The 22021-nt window shown below is 39.7% G+C and overlaps 2 protein-coding genes across 4 annotated transcripts in view; one reads left to right on the forward strand and one right to left on the reverse strand.

Annotated features, from left to right (window-relative positions):
* Positions 1-21648, forward strand: part of DRP2 (dystrophin related protein 2) — a 68472-nt gene extending 46824 nt beyond the window's left edge. The window contains exon 25 of the transcript XR_007409313.1: positions 21527-21648. The gene's annotated coding sequence lies outside the window, so the exon portion shown is untranslated. The remainder of the gene's footprint in view (positions 1-21526) is intronic.
* On the reverse strand, positions 776-19956 carry TAF7L (TATA-box binding protein associated factor 7 like). Of its 3 annotated transcripts, none has more exons than XM_025431705.3 (13): positions 19664-19955; positions 16632-16699; positions 15623-15701; positions 14187-14320; positions 13403-13529; positions 13104-13159; positions 9798-9839; positions 8862-9009; positions 8427-8540; positions 7371-7640; positions 7062-7174; positions 5647-5706; positions 776-1616 (listed from the first exon to the last, which is right to left on the reverse strand). In XM_025431705.3, the coding sequence occupies exons 1-13, from the start codon at positions 19920-19922 to the stop codon at positions 1572-1574; spliced, it is 1515 nt and encodes a 504-aa protein (XP_025287490.1). In that variant the 5' UTR covers positions 19923-19955; the 3' UTR covers positions 776-1571. The 3 variants fall into 3 exon arrangements, with proteins under 3 accessions (XP_025287490.1, XP_025287492.1, XP_025287491.1); XM_025431707.2 differs by lacking the exon at positions 19664-19955 and adding an exon at positions 18944-19096; XM_025431706.3 differs by lacking the exon at positions 5647-5706 and having other exon boundaries at positions 19664-19956.
* Positions 21649-22021: the final 373 nt, after the last annotated feature.

A 22021-nucleotide genomic window follows, 5' to 3' on the forward strand; every position in this document is an offset into this window, starting at 1 on the left:
GACCAGAGTCAAAGGCACATGCTCAACTACTGAGCCACCCAGGTGTCCCATCACCTTGGTCTTCAAGCGGTCTTCTAACTTCTCTCCTAGTCTTCATTTTGTTTGCCCTTAACATGTCTAGCTCCTTTCACCCCACTTCTTCTCTGCATTTGCCCCCAGTATTCCTTGCCTTCCACCCTCATCCATGGGCCTTGCCCATACATATTGATCTGCTCTTCACTGCCTCTAGCTGATTAACTTCAACTGGGAATGGGAGCACTAGAAGTGGCCCAGAAAACTTGGGAGTTCATTTCCTAGAGCAGCACCAACTTTGTCGATTGGGACTAGATCTGGGTCTAGCTGGACTACTTCCAGAAACCCCTCAGATGCCTCTTGGTCATAAGTATTATCACCCTTGATTTCCAGATGAGAAAATACTAGAGCTCTAAGTGGTGTAGGGACTTTCCCAAGGTGAACAGCAGAACCAGGATTCCAACCTTGTGTTCTTTCCACTACAATGTAATGAGATTCGAATATTGGAGCTGCCATTTTTTTTTGGAGCTGCCATTTTTATCACTTCTCTAGACACTTTCTCGAAATCCCAGTGCTATATGGTTAATAGGAGACGATCTGCTTAGTTCATTAGAAGTTATCCCAAGGGCTCTTTAGGAGGATGGCCCAGTACTGGCACCATCTTGTCATTTCCTAATGGTAGTTTATTGCCTGTATCTCCAGTTTTCTTTTGGATAGGAGTACAACCATCATGGGAGCAATTTAATAAAGTGACAGCAATCCATTTAAAATGAGGAATTTATTTATTGCTCAAAGAACACAGACCAGAAAACCTTAACAGTACAGCAGAAAAAAACAAACCCATCCAGGGTTTTTAAGGGAGTCTTCATAGGCATCACAGGCATCTGATTTTTCCTAATCTTTTCTGGTGGGGATTTCAATGAAGAGGCTCAGAATATAGATAACAGCTCAAAATTTCATCTCTGCTCTAACTATTCTCTTAGCTGGCAAATAATAACCAGACACAACTTATAAACACAACAGAACAAAGCTAACAGCAGCAAGAAATCATCCCTGAGCAGGAAAGCAGCCCCTATCACCTAAACAGAGACAGGACACAACCTAGTGCTAACTGCTGCGAGGTAGGCACTTAATTCACTGTGGCAGGTCCTGGCCTTTGGTAGAAAAGATTCTTTTTGTGTCTTAGGAAATATTTAAAATTTATAGGAAAAGGGAACTGGAAACATATTCAAACCAGCTATATAGCCTTCAGGCTAGAGTGTCTTTGGCAAGCATGGCTGAATCATTTGATGGCATCAACACAACAGAAGCAATATAAGCAATTCTCAAATTGATAAAGAGAAGCAAAGTTCCATATTGAAGTTGGGTTTTTAGGTCTACTATGTTTTTATATTCTGTCCCTTTCTACACAACCCTAAACTTCAGATATGACTAGAAAACAAAAGTTCAGATAAACAAATACAAATGACTCAAAAAAAGGGTCAGAAACACATACAATTTCATCCAGTCTTCAGGCTGGATAGTGAATCCAACGTTCCTGCGCCAGGGCGAAGGCTCTCTCACTTCTCCAAAAAACATTTCAATTGTTCCCGTAGGGAAATGAGCTGTAGGGAGAGGTGGAAAAACATGAAAAATTCATCCAAAATCTTAAGTTCCATTACTTGACCTAGAATTTACTTGAATGAGCCAAAGAGAACTACTGTAATTTGGTATTTATAGGGTTATCTTCGTCTTGCAGTGTTCCAAAGAACAGTGCCACGGTAAGTCGAGTGCTGCATGCTGCTTTCTTTTATGGTGCCAAACTTATAAAAGGAAGCTTTAAAATTGAATATGCTTAAAAATTCAACATGCTTGTTGTTAAGACTTTGTGCTTCTGGGAAAAGCGTACAGAGGGATCACTGTAGCCACATTTGAAGAATATAAAGCAGCTGGGATAGCCTTCACTCCCACGGAACACACCAGATCTTAAACCAAGTCTTAGCTGCTGCTTCTTGCCATGTTATGCTAGATACTTAGAAACCGAGCCGGAGACCTGACCAGTCAGGAGTCCTGATGATGTTCTACTTATTCTGATTCTTTCTAAAAAAAAAAAAAAAAAAAAAGAAATTAAATCCTACATCACAAAAGGTTCAGGACTTCTGACTTAGAAAGAATCAGAATAAGTAGAACATCATCAGGACTCCTGACTGGTCAGGTCTCCGGCTCGGTTTCTAAGTATCTAGCATAACATGGCAAGAAGCAGCAGCTAAGACTTGGTTTAAGATCTGGTGTGTTCCGTGGGAGTGAAGGCTATCCCAGCTGCTTTATATTCTTCAAATGTGGCTACAGTGATCCCTCTGTACGCTTTTCCCAGAAGCACAAAGTCTTAACAACAAGCATGTTGAATTTTTAAGCATATTCAATTTTAAAGCTTCCTTTTATAAGTTTGGCACCATAAATTTCTTTTTTACTTGAAATGGCAAAGTGACCAATAACATTAAGAGAGACATTACTATCTTTGGGACAAAGATTGTTTCTGAGTGTTACTCAATTTAGGTCACTCTGTACCAGTGTAGATTTTCATTCTGTGAAAATGAAAGGACAGAGCATTATAAAATGATTCTATGCTGCACATAACCTACCAAACTACCAGAATTGCTTACTACAGTAATTTAGAGGCTCTTTACCCTCATATGCTGATGTGATATCAACTGCTGCATGCTCCAGTTCTTTCCCCCTTACAGGCTCTTCCTCTCACCACCTCCAGGTTCAGACTTCTGGCTAAACAGTCGACCTAACTCATCTAAGCCTCACAGCTTCAATGATCGGTTCTCTGCATGAGCCAACCTCTACTCTTCCATTTTCAAAAGTACTTCCAAGGCACCATGCTTCCAATTTGACTCATTAGCCTCTCCACCCCCAAACCCCCGCCACCCCTAATAATTCCCTTCCTGTTGTGGTCTGCTAGTGGCATACCATTTACCAGTCACTCCGGCTTCGGACTCCTCCTTGTTCTCCTTTTTGTCCTGTAAACCCAATCAATTGTTAAGCTCTGATTCCTTCTAGCACTCATATCTTCCTCTAGTCTCTCTCCACTCCAATTCCTCCTACCTACTGCTGGCAGAGAAGTCTTCCTGAGTTATTCCCCAGTGAGAAAAGCTTTGATGGCTCATGATGCCCTCCATCAAAAATCTCAACTCTAGCCTGTCAACAGCACCCCTGAGCTATAGTACTTTCTATATAGAATGCCCTCCTTTCCTTATATCTTTATTAAAACCCTACCTTTCAAGGCTCCAGCCAAACATCATTTCTCCACAAAGTCTTCCCTCATCTCTATGGACAAAAGTGACCCCTAATTCCTTTAAATTCCTGTCTCTCTCATGAATCTCTCTCCAGATGGAGGCAGAGACTGGGCTGTAAGTATTTTGTAGCTCCCTGCAGAACCTAGCTTAAGGCGGGCACCCATCTACGCTAAGTGAGCTAACATAAAGGACTGTGAGTGAATAAAGTTTATGGCTACATTTCTGTGTTGGAAGTAGCACTCCCCAATACTACTTAGATGGACGGAAACAAAGATGTTTGGTGGGTCCTAAAGTAATTTGGCATTAACTGTTCATGTGGTTGTTTTAAGTAGTACCTGGTTAAGTGATTTGCTGAGGGGAAGGGAATATACAGAATTCCCCTCGCCTTGCTGGTCTGAGGAGTGGGGATGAGGGATGGTGTCTCCACCTTAAAAGCCCCATGCTAAGCCCATCATCATATGGCCTCCAGTTTCTTTGAAATTGTGATCCTCAGTTTTTTAGGGCTGAAGTCAGCATCCATTTTCTGTACAGCCAGTTGACCCTCACTTATCCCACATTAACCTCTTCTCTTTTCACTCTGTTCATTCTCTCATGGCTTTAAATAATACAGTTGTTCCAGTTAGAAATCTGGCATGCATCCTTAACACTTTCTTCAACACCCACTAATTGATCCAAGTCCCATCAATTCTATCTTTAAATTACATTCTCCCATATATGAATGTTTATGGCCGCATTATTCATGATAGCTAAAAAGGGGAAACACCCAAATGTCCATCAATAGATGAATGGATAAACAAAACATCGTATGTATGGTATGGTATGTACATGCATGCACATGCATGCACGTGCACATAGACACAGACACAGACAGACACACACACCATTGAATATTAGAATATTATTCACCCACAAAATGGAATAAACTACTGATACATGCCATGACATAGACTAACTTTTAAAATATACTAACTGAAAGAACCAGATAGAAAAGACCACATATTATGTGTTTCCTTTAAATAAAATAAGCAGAATAGGGAAAATAGATTAGTAAAAAGTACATTTGTGATTGCCTAGGTCTGGCAGGTGGGAGGAATTCAGAAGAAACAGGGAGTGACTAGTAATGAGTGCAGGTTTCTTTCTGGGGTGATAAAAATGTTCTAAAATTGATTATGGTGATGGTTGCACAATTCTGTGAATATACTAAAAGCCACTGAACTGTCCAATTTAAATGTATGGCATATGAGTTATACCTCAACAAAGCTGTTATAAAAACATTTTTTTTTAATTTTTTTTTTCATTTATTTATGATAGTCACACAGAGAGAGAGAGAGAGAGAGAGGCAGAGACATAGGCAGAGGGAGAAGCAGGCTCCATGCACCGGGAGCCTGACGTGGGATTCGATCCCGGGTCTCCAGGATTGCGCCCTGGGCCAAAGGCAGGCGCTAAACCGCTGCGCCACCCAGGGATCCCTAAAAACATTTTTATTACAGTTAAAAAAATTCTATTCTTCCCATATCCACTGCCACCACCTTAGTTCAGGTGGTCATCACCTCTTATTAGACTACCACACAGCCTCCTAACTGGCCTCCCTGCTTCTAGTCCTGCCTCCCTATAATCCATTCCCCAGATAACAATCAGAGTGATCTTTAAAAAGTGTAAATTAAATGTGACTCTCTTGCTTAAAACTCTTCATGGGTTTCCCACTACACTTAAGACTAAAACTCATCCTCCTTATCATGGCCTGCAAGGGACCATATGCTATGGCCTCTGCCTACTTCTGCAACCTTATGTTAAGTCACTCCCTTCCTTGCTTTAAATACTCCAGAGGTCCTCCAAGAGGCCAAGTTCTTCTCCAACGTGGGACCTGGCATATGCTTCACCCAAGAGGCTCTCCATTCCCTCTTCGCCTGGACTTCTCCTGTAGGTCAAAGCTTACATATCGCTTCCTCAAAGAGGCCGCTCATTTTAATTCCATTTAATTCACAACTCTTTTTATACAAATAGCACCGATTTTTTTTCTGCTTCACAGCACTTCGTGACTTGCACTTTTATATTTGTATGATAATTTGCTCACTGCCAATCTTCTGTGGTAGATAGTTAGCTCCATGAGGACAAGCACAATTATCTGTCTTATTCAACACTGTATGGACATCTTGTGCTTTTCACTTAATAGGCATTCAATATCTGTTGAATGATTGAGTTTTCACAAAAATCTTTCCAACCTGCTACCCTCATTTAAAATATTTGGCCGTTACTACTTATGTGAAAGGAACAGCAGAAATGACATTGGAGATGGGGTGAGGGATTCTTTGTATCAAATGTTTTCTGGTTGATTCAAAAACTCACTTCTCACCTGCTCATTTTTTTGTATTTCCTGTAGCTGAAGCTGCTCCAGCATAGACTGTAAATGATTCTGGAAAACAAATTGTATAAATGATGAATGCTGAGTCTCAAGGGAAAAGAGAATCAAGTGAGACAAAGAGTTTGACAAATGGTTTGATAAGAAAATGGTCAGTTGTAACAAAAGAGCGCTCTTTTTAAAGGATTCGGAGTCTAAAAACTGTACCCCCTAACTACAGAGCCATGTCATTTGATTGTATAACCCTACACACAGAATTTTTTTCTTGCCCTAAAATAAATGGTTAGAATGCCTTCATGTTACCTTTTTCTAGTTTTAGCACAAATCCTTTGACTATGGTGAACTATTTAAAAAGCTGGCTTGGAACTGGATGCTGACTCACTCATTTTCCTGCACTAGGTTAGAATATTACTATTACTAACTAGTACTTCATGCAACAGCATAATAATACCATATGGGTGTATCTTTCACAGTGTGCCCGCATCTATTAGATCACTTGGTTATTCTAAAGGACAACACTCTAAACAGGTATACTTCTATGTCACGTTGCTCCATTTTGATGACTACAGCTCTCCAGAAAATGAAATCTGGCAAGGAATTTTCCAGATGCTTCAGAATTTCCCTTACAATAAAAAAGCATTCAGGGGCAGCTGAGTGGCTCAGTGGTTGAGCGTCTGCCTTCAGCTCAGGTCATGATCCTGGGGTCTTGGGATCGGGTCCCACATCAGGCTCCCTGCGGGTAGCCTGCTTCTCCCTCTGCCTATGTCTCTCCCCCTCTCTGTGTGTCTCTCGTGAACAAATAATAAATAAAATCTTTAAAATAAGCATGCAAACATGGCCTAAACATACATTTTCCTTTGGTTGAAATATGTATTAACAAAAATAAAGCAAAATATTTATTTTTCTTCAGGCATGCATCATAACATTTAGAAATGAATTTAGTTAATTTTCTTTTACTGCAATGAATACATTTTGGTACAAACAACAGGATTCAATCTATGTCTTACCACTTGCTGTGGTCCTTGGCAAGTTACTTAACTTTGAATTTCCAATTCCTTATCTATAAAATAGGACTAGTGACAGTACCTGTATTTCAGGAATGTGAGGATGAAATGAGATGATACATGTAAAATGGTTAGCTCTTTATGTGCCTTTCTTATGATAAATGTTCAATATTGGTGATTATTATCTCAGGCCTCCTGGTCTCTTCCCAAAAATGCTTATGTGAGATGATCAAAATTACTCAGGTAAAAGGAATAGGGTTATGTTTTATTAGGGGTTTCTAAGAGGCTCTTTAGGTGTGCAAATGAATAAGAATGCTGCACAGAGACAACATGAGTAGAAACACAAAGATAGAATTTTGAAAGTAAGATATCAGGATATCTTTATCCCAGCCAGCTAGAATTTACCTTGAGCGTCAGGTTTTCCACTTTCATTATGAGATCCTTCTGTCTTTGTGCTTTGCATTGAATCTCTTGGAGCTTTCTCTCCATGTAATGAATCTGCTTCTGAATATCCATGACTAACAGAGATAAACAGAAATTTTATCTAAACAGAGCCTAAACTAGTGGGCCGAGATAAAAAGAAACTAAAACTCCAGTATACATCTCAGCAATAACTTCTCAAACTTAGTCCTGCATCTAACATGTGTTTAGAGTCAATCTTCAGCACTGCCACCCAGTCTGTCTCACCCTTTTGGTTTTTCCTTTATAACTTACCTACTGAACTGGCTTCTTCCTTTGCCTCATATTGGCCAGATGCAAAGAACCTGGCCTGTAGCTCCCTTTCCAGATCCTTTTCATAATAATCTTCCTCCTCTTCCTCAACTTCATACTCATCACCATAGTTGTCCTTTTCTTCATCCTCCTCATCCTCATCCTCGTCGTCATCATCATCCTCGTCTTCGTCGTTGTCATCGTCGTCGTCATCATCATCATCATCACTGTTACTGCTAGAATCACTGGACATCTCCCGAAGCATACCATATTCTATTGGTTTTAAGGAAGAGAGGAAGGCGAAACTATCTGAATCTTTTATATTTTTTAAAGATTTTATTTATTTATTCATGAGAGACAGAGAGAGTCAGATACACAGGCAGAGGGAGAAGCAGGCTCTTTTGCAGGAGCCCAATGTGGGACTCCATCCTGGACCCCAGAGTCAGGCCCTGAGTCAAAGGCAGACGCTTAACCGCTGAGCCACCCTGGCATCCCTATCTCAATCTTTTCAAATGACTCCCACTCTAGCTGCAATTATCCTCCTTCCCCTCAAATTCACCAGAAACCAATGCATTTTATAAATAATTTTCTTGAAGGAAGATTATTCTCGGGATCCCCGGGTGGCTCAGTGGTTTAGCGCCTGCATTCGGCCCAGGGAGTGATCCTGGAGACCAGGGATCAAGTCCCACATCAGGCTCCCTGCCTGGAGTCTGCTTCTCCCTCTGCCTGTGTCTCTGCCTGCCTCTCTCTCTCTCTCTCTCTCTTTCTCTCTCTGTGCGTCTGTCATGAATAAATAAATAAAATCTTAAAAAAAGATTATTCTCTTCCCAGAACAATGAGGGAACTAAATGCAAAACACTAACATTCATTCATTCATGTATTCAATGATCAAGACATTTAGAGTATCTAAGAGCCCAGAGGCATTTAGAATACCAGCGATGGATGAAATGACAAAGGCCTCCTTTTTCTGTGATTGGCCAGTGAGTCTATGGAGAATGGCTTTTCACACAGTCAACACCTGTCCTCTCTGAAGCTCTTATTTTGCTGCTATAAACCTACCTGACAAGATATGACCCTGCATATAGTCACTTAGCCCTGGGGACACTGCAAAACCCAGGATGGAGCCTTGACTTTCAATTTCCTTGGTTTCATCTTCAGCAATGACTTCCCATCCTGAAAGGTAGGGCAATCAAGGAACAAGTACAAAGAAAGGAGAAGGCACAGTTGGAAAGGAAGAGGCACTCTGGCTGAAAATGCTATTTAATTTAGTCCAAATTCTATCTGGATTCCTAGTATGAAGAAGTACCTTATATTGAGTCACGCAAGTAAATACATTTCTATCATGTGAGTTTAGTGTTCCTAGCTAGGAAGTAACATTTCCCCAAATCCTAAGTTCTACACATCAACAATTGCACACAAATACGTGAGGACTTGTCAGCAAGCGCATATGGGCTGGAACAGACAACACAGAAAATATTTAGTATAAAAGGATACGAGCACTGACAGCTTCAGCATCTGAACACAAGAGTCTTTTTACTTCCTTTTCCACATCAGGAGATTCAATGTACTGAACCAAAGTGGGGGAAGGCGGGATACCAGTAAGGTCATTTAACATCCTGTGTTTTCCAGAAATGTCCTTGTCCTACATACAAATGAATTCAAATAATTAGGCTCTTCAATATACATCCAACCAAATTTCTACTTTAAGCAATGCTATTTACGAAAGAATCTTTATACCCACCAGGGTCTAGGGTTTTTGTAGTAAACTTTTTTCCCCATTCAAACAAATTATTTGATACATTTAATCTTTTCAATCTGCAATTCTGTGTTAAAGACCTCTCTCAGAGGCACAACCTTAGGTCTCAGTTATTAATTATTTGCCCTTATCCATATTGGCAAAGAACTACAATTCCTTATTTGTTCTTTAGAAGTAATTTCGCCAGCGATCCAAATTCCCAGGGTTTACTTCTTCATATCTTTATTGTTACAGATTTTCCTATAAAAACTGGGTCTTAGCTACATGTTCTCCTTTAAATACAATTTTAGACAATTATCTCCACAGCAACCAATTCGTCATGCCACAAATAGAAATTAGAACTTTGCAGGGGGGAACAAGCAATTGCAAACAACTGCTGGTAAAAGCAAACACTGGCTTCCAAGAAATGGCTTTTAAAATAAGTATCAGAGAAAAAAGCAGATTGGAATACACAGTCACTAGCCAAATTGTATCTTTTCCTCTAGGAGTTATCACACATTGAACAATGAATCCATTTTTCAATTAATCCAATTCAGTTTACATGTATGGCAGTGGCAGATGAGAAGGAAGGCTTAAAAATAACCTTTATGATTTCTTTGATTGCTTCAAAGTAATAAGCTATTGAGGAAAACATACTAAGGGTAAACAGTAAAGTTATATGATGATTGCTCTACCTCAGGAAAGCTGATTTCTTCAATTTGTTTGAAATCAATGAGCTATGAAATAAAACACAATAAACAGTGAAGTTATATTATGATTTTCTACTTGATTAAAGCTTAAAGAATTCTAAAAGTATTCTTAACTTAGTTTCACATTTAGCAGGCACTCAATAAATGCTGTTGACCAACATTATAAAAGCCAAGGCAACTGTGTTCATAGACTGATTCAACATGGTAAAGCTGTCAATTCTCCCCCAAATTGATCTATATATAGGTTTAATGCAAATCCTACCAAAATTCTAACACGGTTTTCCATAGACATAGTGGGTGGCTCAGTGGTTGAGCATTTGCCTTCGGCTCAGGTCGTGATCCGGGGTCCTGGGTTCGAGTTCTGAATTGGGCTTCCCGCAGGGAGCCTGCTTCTCCCTCTGCCTATGTCTCTCTCTCTGTGCGTTTCCCATGAATAAATTTTTAAAATTTTAAAAAACTTTTTCTAAACTTCAAACTTATTCTAAAATTTATGTGGAAAGGTAAAGGCTCTAGAATGGCTAAAGCAATCTTGACAAAGAAAAATAAAGTAGGAACAGCCTTCCTGGTTTCAAGACTTCTTATATAGCAACACTGTGATATCAGTAGAAGGATCAACATATGGATCAACAGAACAGAATAGGGAAACCAGAAACAGACATGCACGAATATGCCCAAGTGCTTTTTGACAAGGTGCAAAGGCAATACAATGGAGGAAAGATAGTCTTTTAAACAAATATTGCTAGAGCAATTGGATGTGAAAAATGCAAGAAAAAAATGAACCTTGAATTAGGGGCACGTGGGTGGCTCAACTGGTTAAGCATCTGCTTTCAGCTCAGGTCATGATCCTGGGGTCCTGCTCCAAGGGGAGCCTGTTTCTCCCTCTCCCCCGCCCCTCTCCTTACATAGGTGCGTGCTCTCTCTCTCTGTCTCAAATAAATTAATAAAGTATTTTTAAAAACGAACCTTGGACTAAAACCTACACCTTTTACAAAAATTAGCTCAAAAATGGATTGCTGGCTTAAATATAAAATGTAAAATTTTTAGAAAAAAGAAATAGAAAATCCTCAGGATCTGGGCTAGGCAAAGAGTTCTTAAACTTGACACAAAGGGAAGATCCTTAAAAAGAAAAGTCAATACAGTGGACTTAAACAAAAAACTTTCGCTCTTTGAAAGAACCTGTGGAGAAAATGAAAAGATAAGCTATAGACTAGGAGAAAATATTTGCAAATTTCTACATATCTGACAAAGGACTAGTATTTGGAATATTAAAAGAGCTCTTAAAACTCAATAATAAGAAATCCATCTAGAAAATGGGCAAAAGGCATGGACAGATATTTCACTGAAGTGCAATATATGGACGGCAAAAAAACATATGAGAAGATGTTTGACATCATTAACCATCAGGGAAATGCAAATTAATACCACAATGAGATCACTACATATCAGAATGGCTAAAAAAAAAAAAAAACTAGTGACAAATACCTAATTCTGGTGAGGATGCAGAGTAACTGGATCACATGTACACTGCTGGTGCGAATATATAATGTTACAGCGACTTTGGAAATAGTATAGTAGTTTCTTATAAAATTAATCGTTCAAAGGGCACCTACATGGCACAGTAGGTTAAGCATCTGACTTGACTTGGATTCAGGTCATGATCTCAGGGTTGTGAGATCAAGCCCCACATTGGGCTCTGCACTGGGCATGGAACCTGCTTAAGATTCTCTTTCTTGGGGCACCTGGGTGGTGCAGTCATTTGAGCATCCAACCCCTGGTTTTGGCTCAGGTCATGATCTCCTGCATCGTGGGATTGAGCCCAGCATCTGGCTCTGTGCTTAGTTTCTGCTTGAGTCTCTCTCTCCCTCTCCCTCTGCTACTCCCTCTTCCACCTGCACTCTACCTGCTCTCTCCCTCTAAATACATAAAGCTTTTTTAAAAAAAGAGATTCTCTCTCCTTCTGTCCCTCCTCCTCTCTGAAAACTAAACTAAACTAAACTTTCAAGTACCATACGACCCAGCAATTTCACTCCTGGGCATATATCCCAAAGATATGAAAACTTATGTTCACACAAAAACCTGCTTGAAATTTTATTTACAACAGTAGAAAACTGAAAACAACCCAGATGTCCTTCAATGGGTGAACAATTAAACAAGCTGTGGGACATCCATATGACAGAATACTAATCAGCAATGACAGGAATCAGCTATTGACACGTGCAACAACTTGCACAGATCTTCAGGGAACTATGTTGAGTGGGAAAAAAGCCAGTATTAAGGGTTACATATTGCATGATTCCATTTATATGACATTCTGAAAATGACAGCATTACAGAGATGGAGAACATAACAGTGACTGCCAGAGGTTAGAGACTGGGGGAGTGGGGTATAAGGAAGATGAGTGTGACTATAAACGGGCAATGGGGCACCTGGGTGGCTCAGTTGGTTGAGCGTCCGACTCTTTGTTTCGGCTCAGGTCATAATCTCAGGGTCTTGAGATCAAGCCCTGTGCTGGTCTCCACGGTCAGTGGGGAGTCTGCTTGAAGATTTTTTTCCTTCTGCCCCTCCCCCCATTTACTCTCCGTCTAAAATATTTAAAAAATATTTTTAAAAAAGAGCGAGATGAGAGATCCTTGTGGTGACAGAACTACATAGTATTTTGACTGTGTAGGTGCCCACAAACATACACGTGGGATAAAATTGCACAGAACTAAATACACACACAAGTAAAACTGGAGAAATGTGAATAAGATTGGTGAATTATATAATATCAATTTCCTGTTTGTGATAATGAACTGTAGTCTTGCAAAAAGTTACAATGAGGAAAACAGGATAAAGGGGACATGGTATCTCTTTTATTTCTTACAACTGCTTGTGAACCTACAATTATTTCAAAATTAAGTTAATTTAAAAAATAAGCCAAGCCACAATACTCCTATAGCTTGCTCTAGGTTCTACAAGTCTGAGATAAGGTTAGGAATATAACCACAGTTCTCAATTCCCAGGTTCTAGATGGGTTCACTTTAAAACTAGATCTTGCAACTGAAAACTGAAAACATTAGCAGAAGTTTCAAATTCATGACACATCCAGATCCCTAAATGATCAGGTCTGTTTTTGTTAGTATATAGTCCCAATTGCTACCACACAGTGCCTGGCATTTAGCTCACAATAAATGTTTATCAAACATATAAATGAATGAACAAATTAATCCCCAACTGATTATCTCCCTTTCCTCCCCGCCCATAATCCTCTTCCAATCTACCCACTAGACACGGAAATAGCATGAAACTAACCTTTTTTGTTGTTTTGCGGAACCTTTTCTTTCTGACATTCTTAAGTGGTGGAGTAACTAAAATAAATTCAACATGGTGAAATGCATATATGACTGTTAGTAGTCACATTCTATCTGAATTTGATAAAGAGAAAGGTCATGCTATAAGCCACTGGCATGACATGACCTGTTCCTTTAAAAGTGTCTGGATGCCTAATGAACCAAACACCTAAGTGTGGTAACAGGTCCCTGGATCACAAGTAATTAGGATTTAGCAGATAAATATAGTCAGCCAGAATGAGCAAGGGGCCGGTGACTTACTGCCATGCTTCCAGATATATTTTTTCTGTCTCTCTTTTTCACTTTTCCTAATTGCTTTGAGACCAGTAGAAGTAACTGGTTCTTCCGGAGAAGACTGGAGCTCAGCACCAGGAGTGCACACAAGCATCTAAATTTAACAAAGATAAAGAAGTTGACTTTGGGCCACAAATTTTGGATTATTATGAATCACGATCATCTTTACTACCAGAAATCCTGGAGCATAGAAATAAGGAGACTGTTAACTTGACGTTTCCAGAAAACCAAGTATTAATATACATGCCTATTCGTTCTCTCTGTCTCAGCAGCATTGTATATGGATTCTGGGTTTTGTTTTTGTTTGTTTGTTTTAGTTCAAATTCTTACCACTGCAGAGGAAACATGTTAAAAACAAACATATCTTAGCATTTTGATTTAAAGACAAACAGGAAGTCAACAATTAAGATGATGAAAAGAACAAATATAAATTTCCAGAATTAACAGCATCTTGCTTTAGCAGAAAGTTCAGAAGAAGATCCCAGATCCTCATTTTTTTCAGGTGAAAATCATTACAAATGGCAAACATAAACCTTTTTTATCTAAAAGCTATTTGGATAAAATTAAACAGTCAAAAGTTATGGATCAAACACCAAACCAGAACATGCCTTTGTATTCCTGTGCAATTGAGCTGGAATTAGAAATGATAAGCAGCCATTCACCAAGTGGGAAGGAGCACTGAAAGAGAGTAGGGAGAAAGGGACTCCTCAAAGGGTATAAGGGCTAGTAGATTAAGAAAACTCATCCATACCTGAGAAACATCTGCTGTTTTATAAAAAGTTTTTTTATCAAGAGTTTTCAGACTTCCAATAACACATGGCAAATCAACCAGCTTTGCGGCTAGTGAGATTTCTTCTACCTCAACAATTGCATGACGTCCATCAGCTGAAGAGAGGTAGGAAAAATTAAAGTTAACATCTTCCCAGTGCATTCCTAAGCTTCCTAGGATTTGAGTAATGAAGACTTAAGTGGGACAGACTAGTCTTTCAGCGAAACCTACTATTTCTCATAATGCTAGAATTGTGTATGTAATTAGTAACTTCCCAGAGAAAAGAAGGCAGGGTATATGTTTATGCTGCTCGATCAAAAGCAGCTAAGTTTCTTGTAATCACTGTGAACTAAATGAGGATGAAGTGGTTTCATTCTCCTGAAAGGCAAACTCCATGCTAGCCCATTCATTTTGACACCATTAGAAGCACTCACTTATGTCATTGTACCTGGATATTTTCAAAGGGTCAAGCGAAGAAAGGGTTGATCTCAGAATAGTGCTAGTAAAACTGAAGTTATAATCTCCACAAAGATAAGATTCTACACAATATCCATGCACCGTAGGAATATATATATATTCATATATGGACAACTCTGACTCCTGCCCAGATGTCTCAAATATGAATGTCCTTTTTATTTTATTTTTTTGAATGTCCTTTTTAACACAAGAGGATTCAAGTGTAATCTTCTAATATTACGTGAAAAAGAAAAATTCAGAATGATGTTGGACATGACTCATTTTGTGTCTTTAATTCTTTAAGGAACCTTTAAAGATATAGACGATTTAAATGTTAGTTGTGCATAAAAATTTTATATGTAAGGAAACATGAGGAGAAAGTTATTATTAGTTACCTTTGGCATTAATGCTGGGGCATTGCAAAGGAGAGTCTCACTCTTCTTTTTGAACTTTTGTTTTATTTAAATTTTCTAACTATGAACTTGTATTACCTTTTTAAAAATGTCAATAAGGGCTACCTGAATGATGGCATTATAGGCCATTTTAAATTTTCTTCTTTATGTACTTCTCTGTATTTAAAACACCTAATAAATATCATTCAAAAGAGAAAGATATGTCACTTTCATAAGCAAAGAACAGTACATTCATTTTTCATTCCCCTGGACAGTCAGAAGTCACAAAGTTTGTATGTAGGAGACAAAAATCAGGATACAAATTGCATAGTCAACTCCCATGTTTTTCCTTATACATACTATAATAATTACCTCAAATTACATAATTTCTAGTTCCTTTCCTCAAAAAAGAAGATATGAGAATGAGTTAAGCCTCTCTTAGAGTCTTTCAAGGCAGAGACCATATCCTGTTCTTTGCTACACCCTTAGTATCTAGTATAGTGTCTGGCACATGGCAATCCCATAATAAGCTACTGTTCGATGTATGGTAAATGGATATTAACTACTTACAAGATAAGTCAATTTTTAGTTTATCCTTCATGGCAACACTTCTGGAATGTACTATCTTCCTGACAGTAGATGCATGTTCCTAAAAAGGAGGTAGATTGAAAAATCAGGATGAATTGTCTACTTGGCAACTAATAGATGTGTCACAGACAAGTCCTCTCTTAAATTAAATCTTAAACCTCCCAAATGTTAAGAATAATGCCATGCACTATGACATACTGTGCTCTAAGTCAAGTTGGGGTGAGGCTGACTAACCTCATTGTTGTTTCTTAGCTAGAGTTAATGCCTTTTTCTTTTTTTTTAATGCCTTTTTCTAGCTCTGCATTCCTGCGTCTCACTGCTGCCCTTCAGTTGTTGCTAAGGAAAGGCTTAGCTGCAGTTTACTGGGTATATTAAGTAGCTCTAATTGGGAAAATACCTTTTTGAAACCTGTTTTTAATATAGCTTTCTTAGACTAAATACTACTTGAATGCAGGTATCAAAGGGAGAAGAGACACTAACACAATGTTAAGATGAGCTTCAAGAGCCTTGCATGGTGATGAATTTGAGGAAATAGTGATGGTCCCCCTTTAATTGCCCCTTTTGAGGTGACAGAAAGGATTTTAGAGGAGTCTTATCTTGGCTGTCCAGTGAACAGACTGTTAGCACCTCTGGTAAGTGACTGAATCCCTCACTGTCACAGCTGTTTGTCAGGAAATCAGCCCACATGATAGGCAGCATGTACAAGATGAAAGAAATTCAGCTAAAAGAGTACACACTAGGATAGGACTGTTTAATAGAACACGATTCCTGGGAAACAAATGTTCTTAGTTTTTATAGCATACCTTAAATAGAAATGCTAGAGAATCCAAGCAGAGCTTATATGCAACTGATGAATTATTGAACACTACATCTGAAACTAATGATGTACTATATGTTGGCTAATTGAATTTAAATTAAAAAAGAAAGGATCCAAGCAGAGCTAATACATATGTACTAAAGATATTTGGTCTGAGATACAAGGGTTTCTTACCAGAGGCAGACGCAATATAAACTGGTTCTCAAGTTCATGAGGAGGTTCATCCTGGGTTTTACTCATCTCTGTTTTTGAGTTCATGAAAGCAAAAACAAAATTGACAGTGACCAAAAACTCATCTTGCTCCCTCTGCTGACCACTTCTGGTAGTACTGGTTACATTATACAAGATCTAGCCCATAATCCTCACTGGAACGATGCCTGCACACCTTGAAGTACCTTATTTGACATAACTTGATTATTTCTAAAAGTCATCTTATATCCCTTCCAATATATATGCACGTTTTCCAAGGATAGCCCAAATTACATGATAACCAATGAAGTAACAGCTGTTAGGAAACATGATTTAGTCGTCTTAATATTCTTAGACCCTTAGGTAAAGGACCACAATTCATCAACACAGTGGTGGCTACTGAAGCAAACTACATGCCTCTATAGGGAAGAGCGCCAACCAAAGGCCAAAATCATCCAAAACCACTGGCAGAAATGTTCTATGATGATTTGAAGAGAAGAGCTTAATTTTTAATATTTCATTCACCTTAATGGATTGGTAGGAATTAAGCTAGTGGGAGAGCAGGTAGCTTTTACAACTCTAAAGTCAGCATCAACGGCTCTGAGCTACCTTGGAGAAAAGTCAGGAGTCCCGTTCTTATGGCTAGGCCATCTATATGAGCACATTTAAGTTCACAGAATAAACCCTTTCTTGAAGGGATAATATGAAATATTATAAAACCCAATTAATGAATTCATTATTAACACTTATTGTGTACATTCTGTATGCTAGGAACTTCACTGTGTGCATTTGGTCTGTTATTTCATTTAGTTCTCACAACCACCACTTACTTGAAATACTCCAAAAGTTATTTAAAGGAATCCTAAGATGGATTCCTTTATTTCAAAACAAAACAAAAACAACAACAACAACAAAAAAAACCCAACCTTTTGTAAAGTGAATAATCTCATCAACGTTCATCTTTATTTTTAATCTAATTTTCCACCTATTTGGGATATATCTGTAAGTGGCTTGCATGTTGGATTTTAGGGCTCACACTGCTGAGGAAATTTTTTCTCACAGGGTGGAAAGAAAGTGCTATACATATATGAAACCTGACAAGGTCTTCCTATGCTTTAAGGACATTATGCTATACACCAAGTTATAAAATCTTATACCTTAAATTAGATTAAAATCTCCAGATAGTCACAGCTCCTAATACTTTGTAAACCATTTGAATCTCACTTAAAAGCATTGGAATCATTTTTAAAAACACATACAAGTGAGTCTGAGACCCTATTATGGTGAAATCATTCACCAGTCCTTTAATATGACTTCAGAAACTACCAGAAACGCATAGAAAGCAAGAGAGAGGTCAGCAGTGGAAAAGGAGACACCCAGGATGAGAGAGAGAGATTATTTGTGATAGTCATTTCTTCTCTTCCTGCTTCATAGAATTATATCTATCTATCTATCTATCTATCTATCTATCTAAATACAATACAGAAACTGAACGTAAACATAAGGGAAAAAATTAATTAAAATAAATGAAATTAAAAATCTTGGAGCTGGGCACATTGCTTAACAGAATGAAAAGTAGCAAATACAACATTGAGGGCAGAAATACAGATTATTTGAAGAACTAGCTGCTAAGCAAGATTTTATCAAATCAGAAGTAACCTTCAGATTTTTCTGCAGAACTACAAATAGGGCATTTTTGTTCGTTTCAGTACCTTTCTAGCATCTCCTCTCTTAAAGAATTTAAGAGTCGAAACAATTTCAGAGGAGATGGATAACCCTAGTTGAAATGAGCTTTAATTATTTAAAAATTTGTTACCTTCATTTACCCAATGAACCGGGTTATCGTATTTCTTTTAAGAAAAGGCATCCATTTTTTCCCCAGACACTCTTTGATAAGTAATTAAACTAACAGGACTGCTCTCCACCGTTCACCCCCAGCGCCGCCTCGTTGCAGCGCAATCAAACCTGGCATTAGAATTGTAGCCAGCTAGAGGGTGCCTAACAGCATGCTCCAGGCAGCACAAGTCAGCACAAGCCTAAATTGGTATTTTCTCAAGTTCACAGTCCCTGGCTGCAATCTGGAAGCAATGACCACTCCATCCTTATCCCAGGGGCACTAAGCTTCCAAGGATGAGTCCAGCTCATAGGATTTGATCCAATTTCCCAGGAAAGCTTCTCGCGGGGCCAAGGGTCCCCAGCCTTCGCGCCTCGCTGTCCAGGCGGGCTTGCGGAGCTAAGCGCGGCGCGCGGGAGCGGGGCGCTGACCCGCCGGGGAACCCTCTGACCGCCCGACTCACCCGCGGCTCGGCTGTGTAGCGCCAGGACCGGAAAGGCTGCGCGGGGGGAAGCCGCCTCTCTTCCCTGGGTAGGGGGGCGGGTTCCGGCGAGGGCGTGAGTGGGCTCACGGGCAGCGGGCGTGGAGGCGGGCTGCGGACCCACCGCCTGGCGACAGGTAGGAGCCGCGCGCGCCGCCCCGCCCCGCCTAGCCACGCCTCCGCGGCCGGGGCCAACTGGACCGGCGGGTGGCCTCGAGGCGGCGGCCGGTTCACCGCGTGCCCTGCCGGGCAAGGAAGGCTGGAGGGGCGCTGAGCGCCGCGGGGACCTAACTGAGCAAAGCTTCAAAACAAAGTCCTCTCCTACGGGGCGGGGGGGGGGGGGGCACCTGCGGGGCGGTACACGGTGGTATTTGTAAAAGGGGAGGCACGTTTTGTTTGCTCCTCGAATCCGTTAGGTTTTACCGATTTGTCCCTTGGCAAGGCGACCTCGCCTGGTGACAAACACGCCGCCACGCAAAGCCACTAAATAACTAGACTCCGTGCCCCAAATACTTTAACTTAATGAACTGCTCTCTTCTTGAGCGAGAGACACTACTGTACACCTTTCAGACGGGGACGTGCAAGTGATAAGCACTTATTTCACCTAAAGGGAGTCTCAGTTCAGATAAACTTATGGCGGTTCGCTTCTCTCAAACAATATCCATAACCTATGAGGAAAAATAAGTAAATAAAGCCACTTACCTTTCCCTTCCTGTAAGTTTTCCACAGCAGTTGACGTAACAACCTGGCTGCCGCTGTCGGCATCAGCTTGGGTGACATGGTCGCCTGGAGTTTGGGTGTCCGGGCGGCTGGCAGTACTGGCGGCCTGGTCGCCAGCGGTTTCAGCTTCGTTGTCGACCGGAATTTGCGGATCTTGTGAGCTCGTTACTTCTGATGTTGAAGCTGTTGGTGTCGAATCATTTTCTAACGGGCGGGGAGGCGGTACCTCAGGGTGCTCCATGGTCTACGCTCCTTGAGGTTGTAAAATGGCTTCCTGTTTAGTCACGTGAGTTTGAAGCTTCCAGAACTTTCATGAAATGATGTCAAAGGTATCCTCCTTAAAGACGTAGGGATAATATTAAGGGACAGCATGGGTGCCTGTTAGACATGATAGTGGTGAAATCTCTACTGCCTAATATATATCTAAACTTAATCGTAACGGATAAATATTTTTGGAAGACTAATTATTGTACAATCGTTTCTCCTGAATAAGAAAAACAATTTTTTTTTTTCATTCAGTGAAGCTAAATTATCAAAGTTTCAGATAGGCAGAATTATTTTGGTCCTTTTTGGAATCCATCCACCGATCTTTATATCAAGGGTTATAATACAAAATAGACCAATGAAACTAATTTTTCATGTAGTACAGCATATTCTTAAAGGCATTTGCATCGCAAAATAAGTCTTTAATAACTCAAAGGAAAAATTCCATTTTTTTGGTAGCTAAAATAGCTGATTGTGTTTTTAATCATATTGACAATGTGAATTATGTAATTAACTTTCCTTGTGATGGCTGCTAGGAAGCTCAGAACCAATTTTGCAGCCCACCTCTAACAACTGTGAACTTTATTTCCATATGCTGATATCTTTTTTCCTAAGATTTTGTTTATTTATTTGAGAAAGAGACAGAGAACAGGAGGGGGGCAGAGGGAGAGGGACAAGCAGACTCCTTGCTGAGCAAGGAGCCTAATTCCAGGTTATATTCTGGAAATCATGACCAGAGCCAAAGGTAGACACTTAACCAACCGAGCCGCCCAGGCACCCTGGTATATGCTGATCTTTCTGTTATCTTAAATAACCATATTCTCTCCCAATCCCCTAATTATTTTTATCTTGTGCAGTAACATTGAAATCTGCTTCAAGACTTTTTTTTTTTTTTTGATTTTTAAAAGTAATCTCTATACGCATTGTGAGGCTAGAACTCAGGACCCTGAGGTCAGGAGTCTACTGACTGAGCCAGGCAGGAACCCTTCAGAACTTTAAAAAAAAAAAAGGAATCAGAGGGATGCCTGGCTGGCTCAGTCAGTAGAGTGTGTGACCCTTGATCTTGGAGGTCCGAAGTTCAAGCACCACTTGGGTGTAGTGATTACTTTAAAAACATTAAAAGAGGGATGCCTGGGTGGTTCAGTCAGTTAAGTGTCTGCCTTTAGCTGGGATCATAATCCCAGGGTCCTGGAATCAAGCCCTGCATCAGATTCCCTGCTCAGTGGGGAGTCTGCTTCTCCCTTTCCCTCTGCCACTCTCCCTGCTCATTCTCTCTCTAGCTCTCTCTCAAATAAAATCTTTTAAAAAAATTAAAAGAGTCAGATATAAATAGTATATAAATAAAAATAGTACCCTGACAAAAGTGTCAATGGGAACATCCTATAGGTAGAAAGGTACATAGTAACTGCTCACTTAAAATTCAATCATCTAACAGACGTTAATTGAGAATCTCATTGCCAGATTTGATTTTAAATATTTATTAGATCCTTAAAATATGGTAAAAGTTTCATGGAAAGAGACAAAAATTACCCTTAAGATACAGGCATACATTTATGTGATTTTTTTTCCCTTTGTTGCCAGATTTCCAGCCCCTTCTTCAGGAAGAATGGAATGGGATGTGCAAGAAGGCAAAGGGCATGAAAATTGTGGTTTCTCTTGTTGGGAGAGAGCTGATCCAAGATGTGCCACTGATGTACAGATAAAAACGTATCATATACATATTATAATATTGTCAAATACATACAGATATATTTCTGGGCTCTGGTTTGTCATGTTGCTGTCTTTCCAATAAATTCTTCGGGACCCCATCCTCTCCCCCAACTGTGGGTTCGATCAATTTCATCATTATAGCACATACAGTTTCATGTATTCCTTCAACAGAAATTTATTGAGTTATGGGCCAGAAACCATTGGAAGGCTAATAATAGCTAACATTCGTTGAGCACCTTTTAGATGCGTAAGCTCTTTGCTAACCATTTGGTATGCATTATTTCAGTCAACCCTTACAATTGCTCTATGAGTTTGGTGTAACTATGTTCCTGGGTTTTCTTTCCAGATAAGTAAACTGAGATTTGG

Source organism: Canis lupus, chromosome X, assembly GCF_003254725.2.
Source record: "Canis lupus dingo isolate Sandy chromosome X, ASM325472v2, whole genome shotgun sequence".
NCBI lineage: Eukaryota > Metazoa > Chordata > Mammalia > Carnivora > Canidae > Canis > Canis lupus.